A 6,000-nucleotide genomic window follows, 5' to 3' on the forward strand; every position below is an offset into this window, starting at 1 on the left:
AACGTGGACCAAACCGTTTTAACCTAAACTACCCAAATTTAACCTAACCCCAAGCCCAATCACCAAACCCAATTACAATAACCGCATAACCCACTATCTAAAAAGCCCAATCAGCCCAAAGCTAAGAAAACAAGAAACCCTAGGGTTTCTGCAGCATCCAGCGCCGCAACAATCAGGGCCCCCTCCCGCGCGTGCTATGCCTCCGCGCGTACGTGCTTCTTCTCCTCCAGGTCGTACCTGCACACAAGCAAACAAGAAAAGACGAATAGAAAACAGTAACAAACAAAAAAAGGAGCAAAAACGTGGCTATATAAAAGCCAAAAATGCATTGTAAATTTTTACAAAAACACGCAAGATCAATACGCAAAAAAAACAGAAATAAAATACCAGTTTTGCTCGAAGGTAGTCTCTGATTTATTTTAGATAATTTCTTTTTTTTTCTCCTCTTTTCTTTTTGATTCAAAAGAAAAAGCGAAATAAAGGAGGGAAAGTTTCAAAAGCTTACCTTTTTTGCCATCGCGAGACCGAGGTTCACCGATTCCCATGAAAATCGGCTCCTTTTTGCCTTAGAATCAAAAAACGAGGGAAAACAAAAATTTTCTGGGTTTCTGACCATCGCGTACGGCGGCACCGTCGCCGGCGACCGACGGCCGACGCGGTGGTGTGGCGAGCTGGCCGGCTGGATTCTGGGTTTTGAAGGAGAATGGGAGAGAGGTTTCTCCTATTTTTTTTGGAAAATAAAGGAAGAAATGAATTTTTTAAGAAAAAATTGGTTTTATAGAAACCCTAAACGGCGCCGTTTTGAGCCTCAACCTCAATGGCCAAAAACGACACCGTTTGCCCATAGTGACCTGCGCGGTGACTCGACCCGGGGAAGGATCCGCGTGTTTCTGTAATTCGGGTTATTTGCGCAAATGGTCCTCTCTCTTTCGTGCCGAGTCCAAATCAGTTCTTTACCTTTCTTAAATTTCACCCTTTAATTTGTTTTCGTTTTATTTTAGTCCATGTTGAAACACGACATTTTGGAGCTGAGGATATTTTCTTCTTTAGCCCCCAAGTTATTCGCGCGTGCCCTTTTTAGTCCTCAATTCTGCTTTATTTTCATTTTTTTTCTTTTTATTCCGAATTTAATACAATTTGGTCCATACTTATTTAATTTAATGTACTTGATTTTTTTATGCTGTTACATTTTTTATTTTTTTGATATATTTATTTTAAAATTTAACTCTTTTTTGTTTAAGTTTAATATATTTTAATTTTATTAATACTATTTCAATATTATAATATATTATTATTTTGAATCTATCATTACTATATTATAAATTTACCATGTTTTATTGTTCAAAATTTATTATATATCTTTATTTAAAATTCCACATTTTATATATATTTTCATGTAAATTCAATATGTTTTATATACATATTTTTATATTTTATTCTATAATATATTTCCTCTAAATTCACTCATTACATATTTTTAGATTTGTAAATATTTTTATAATGCTATTATATAATAATATTATATGCGTACATATTTCATATTAAATTATTTTCATTATCCATACATACATAATCTATTGTTAATTTCATATTATTATATAGATATTTTATCTCTTTCAAATATTTTAACATTTTTAATTTATTTCAACTTATTTCAATATTGTTAATTTATTTAAATTTATTTTAACATTTTAATTCATATATTATACTTATTTCTTAAATTATGTTTAAATTTGTATATTTCATTAGTGTTTATGTAAATTTACTTGGTTTCAATTAGTCTTCTATTTACTTGCCAATGTTGGTATTTGTATGATATATGGTTGAGATAATTATTTCTATGCTTGTTTAAATTTATTTATTAATTATTCATTATTCATTAATGTACATTCTAATTTACGAATCACCATTTCACGTTGTACGCTATTATTTTATTGTTTTATTTGTTCAAAAGATTACGTTCAATATCATTCCAATACCAATAGTATTTTTATTCAAGAAGTTTTTAAGATAACGCAAAGTTCGGTATTTGGAATCTTCAAAGAATGGAGCCCTAATGTATTGGGTTTCAATTCTCCTCGTTGAATCTAAATAATCGAGAATATCCCTTTTAATGAAGACATAAATAAAAAGCTTATTCTCGGGAATTCGACACGTTGTGTCCTCAAGTATTGGATATGACATGTTCTCTCGAGACAAGAATTTTTCTAAATAAAAATAAAGGCAATCTTCGATGTTTAGGAATTTTGTGAAATCAAACCCTAACTTACTGGGTTCTGATTTTCTCATTTGACCCAAATAATCAGATATCCTTCTTAAAATGTAAGTTTTTAAAAAATCGAAAGATAAACTTAATTTTGAGGATTTAAAATGTTGCACTCTAACTTATTTATTTCTTCAAAATAAGTGAGTCTCATCATCCAATTCATTTTATTTTTAAAGGATCGTATTTTAAAATCTTTTCAAAGTTTCGACACTAAGACATTAAACAATCGATTCGGTACCAATTTTGGGCGTTACGAGGGTGCTAACCCTTCCTCGTACGTAACCGACTCTCGGACCTATTTTCTCAAATCTCGCAGACCTAAAATTTATTTTTAATGGTGAACCGATCACACCTTAATAAAAGATCGGTGGTGACTCCCATTTTCATTTTTAATAAGTCGATAACAAAATTTTTGATTTTTCAAAAATAGTTTCGACAATAATTATAGTTAAAAGAAAAGTAGAATATTGACAATATTTTGGAACGAGATTAGTGATTGAGTTGGTAAAACCTCCTATTTTTAGTTCAATTAGTTCAAAACAAATAGATGATTAAAAATTTATAAAATTTAAAAGATATATATTTTAGAAAATTATAAAATCTAGTTCCATCGGCTAGTACTGTTTTAAAGGTTAATTGGTTCTTTTGCGTCTTTTTACAATAGTACTCGGATTAGTTTCCAATTCAACAAATTCGATTCAATTCAAAAATTGATTGTTGCTAAAAGTTAAAGAATAATAAATGCGTGTATTTTCAGAAACAAATTATTTTATAAAAAATACATTGTTACAAAATAATAGAATTTTATAATTGTTGGTTTTTAAAAGAAATTGCAATTGAATTGGAAAGAATTAAAATGTAATATAAACTTAGTTAGGGATTTAATATTTGAAATTAAAATTAAAATCTTAACCATCCCAATTTTTTGGAATATGAGGAGACGCCTCTGGGTTTGATTCGGCTATCTCTACATAAAAAATGGGCCAAGAGACCAAACTACTGTTGTTGCGATGGTCAGTTCATACATCACACTTGGTGGCCTTCGCGACTTCTCTCTTTCCACGCTCACTCTCTCGCTTCTGCAATGACCACCCTTTACATGCCATTATTCAGATCATGCACCAATCTCAGATCACTAGCACAACTCCATGCCCACCTCTTAGTTACTGGGTTTCACCATGACCCACTCCCTTCCACCAAGCTCATTGAATCCTATTCCCAAATGGGTTCCTTTCAATCTTCCAAACTTGTTTTCAGATGCTTCCCTAACCCAGATTCTTTCATGTGGGGTGTTCTAATTAAATGCTCTGTTTGGAGCAACTTGTTTCAAGATGCCATTTTTCTCTACCTCACTATGATAAAGAATGACCAACTCCACATCAGTAACTTCATATTTCCTTCTCTTTTGAGGGCTTGTTCTGGTTTTGGTGATCTGGGTATTGGCGAAATGGTCCATGGGACCATTATAAAAAGTGGGTTTGGGAAAGATACTGTTATTCAGTCTTCACTTCTTTCAATGTACGGCGAAATGGGATGTTTAAGTTATGCTAAGAAAATGTTTGATGAAATGACAATGAGAGACTTGGTTTCCTGGAGTTCGATTATTTTGAGTTATGTTGAGAATGGGAAGGCAAATGAAGGCTTGGAGATGTTCCGTTTAATGGTATTGGAAGGTATTAGACCGGACTCCATAACAATGCTTAGTGTAGCTGAGGCTTTTGGTGACTTGGGATTTCTGAAATTAGCAAGGCTAATTCATGGTTATATAGTGAGGAGGAGGATTGAAATTGATGGTTCATTGGCTAGTTCCCTTGTTGCAATGTATAGCAAATGTGGTGACTTGGATAGTGCAGAGAGGATCTTTCTAAATGTAACGAACCGTAGTACTGCATTGTGGACTGCAATGATATCTAGCTATTATAGAACAGGTAGGTTTGCAGAAGCGTTAAAGTCTTTCTTTGATATGTTAGATTCTCGTGTGGAACCGAATTCAGTGACCATGATGAGTGTTTTAGGGTCTTTTGCAGGGCTAGGCTGGCTTAGAGAAGGGAAGTCGGTTCACTGTTACATTATTAGGAAAGAAATGGATCTTGAGTATGATGTTTTAGGGCCTGTTTTCATAGAACTATATATGCAATGTGGAAAGTTGAACTATTGTGATAAGGTTCTTCACGTTGTTGGAGGAAGAAATATCGTGGCATGGAATATGATCATATCAATTTGTACTGAGAAAGGGTTGTTAAAAGAGGCATTGGCACACCTTGTGCAGATGCAGACCTTGGGATTAATGCCTGATTCATTCAGCCTAGCAAGTTCTATCTCAGCTTGTGCTGATGGAGGTTTATTGCTGTTTGGAGATCAGCTGCATGGTCATATCATCAAAAGAGGCCTTTCGGATGAGTTTGTCCAGAATTCACTAATTGATATGTACTCAAAATGTGGCTTAACGGAATTAGCATACACTATCTTTGATGATATCAACGAGAAAAGTGTTGTAACATGGAATTCTATGATTTGCGGATTCCATCAAAATGGAAATTCTGTAGAGGCAATTAGGCTTTTTGATCAAATGTACTTGAACGGTCTTGAGATGAATGATGTTACTTTCTTAAGTGTGCTTCAAGCATGCTCCAATTTGGGTTATCTTGAGAAAGGAAAATGGTTTCACCACAAGCTTCTTACCTATGGTGTAAAGACAGATCTCTATATCGATACAGCTTTAACTGACATGTATGCCAAGTGTGGAGACCTTGTAACAGCCCAAAGGGTTTTTGATAGCATGTCAGAGAAAAGTGTGGTGTCATGGACTGTCATGATTGCTGGATATGGAGCACATGGTAGGGTGAATGCTGCCATCTCACTTTTCAATCAAATGGTAGAGTCAGGCATAAGACCTAATCAAGTTACCTTCATGAACATTCTTTCGGCTTGCAGTCATGCAGGATCTGTGGAAGATGGAAAATCTTATTTTAAGTCGATGAGGGATTTCGGTGTTGAGCCCAACTCAGAACATTACGCCTGTATGGTTGACCTTCTAAGTCGCGGTGGTGATCTCAATGAAGCATATAGAAACATCAAATCGATGCCATATCCTGCAGATGCAAGCATTTGGAGCGCGCTGCTTAATGGTTGTCGAATCCACCAGAGGATGGACATGATCAAATCCATTGAAGAAGACCTTGTAGATATTCATACAGATGACACTGGATACTATACCTTGTTATCTAATATATATGGTGAGGAAGGAAACTGGAAGGAATTTGAGAAGGTGAGATCATTAATGAAAGGCATAGGTCTTAGGAAGGTTCCTGGATATAGCTTAATTGAGCTTGATAAGAGAATTTATAGATTTGGAGTTGGATTTACTTCTCTTTTGCAAACTGAGGAAACTTTTAGTTTTTTGGAAAATTTCCAAATTTTGGCTCAAGAACATGTTTTTTATTTAGAAAACCAATAATTTGATGATTGTTAGTGCCATAACTTCCAACTTCCAAGGATGTTCTATCTGAAATTATAAAATTATAGCATAACAACCAACATAAAAATTATACAAATTTCCAGTGATTTCTATTTTAAAATTATAAAATAATAGTATGATTTTTTTGATAAAAACATGTAATTTATTGAAATAACATATATGTTGTAATTATAATTTATTGTTAAACTATAATTACATTTATTGGTTATTAATAATTGATTGGAAGCTATTGTATCTAATCTCATCATAAAATTAA

At 33.5% G+C, this 6,000-nt stretch overlaps 1 protein-coding gene across 1 annotated transcript; it reads left to right on the forward strand.

Moving 5' to 3' along the window:
* Nucleotides 1-3,223: 3,223 nt before the first annotated feature.
* Nucleotides 3,224-5,796, forward strand: LOC105794217 (putative pentatricopeptide repeat-containing protein At1g69350, mitochondrial). The gene has a single exon (XM_012623270.2). The coding sequence runs from the start codon at nt 3,351-3,353 to the stop codon at nt 5,721-5,723; it is 2,373 nt and encodes a 790-aa protein (XP_012478724.1). The 5' UTR covers nt 3,224-3,350; the 3' UTR covers nt 5,724-5,796.
* Nucleotides 5,797-6,000: the final 204 nt, after the last annotated feature.

Source organism: Gossypium raimondii, chromosome 3 (genome assembly GCF_025698545.1).
Source record: "Gossypium raimondii isolate GPD5lz chromosome 3, ASM2569854v1, whole genome shotgun sequence".
NCBI classification, from domain to species: domain Eukaryota; kingdom Viridiplantae; phylum Streptophyta; class Magnoliopsida; order Malvales; family Malvaceae; genus Gossypium; species Gossypium raimondii.

Coding starts and splice junctions, on each gene's coding strand:
- LOC105794217 (XM_012623270.2), top strand. CDS start 3,351: ATGACCACCCTTTACATGCCATTATTCAGATCATGCACCAATCTCAGA.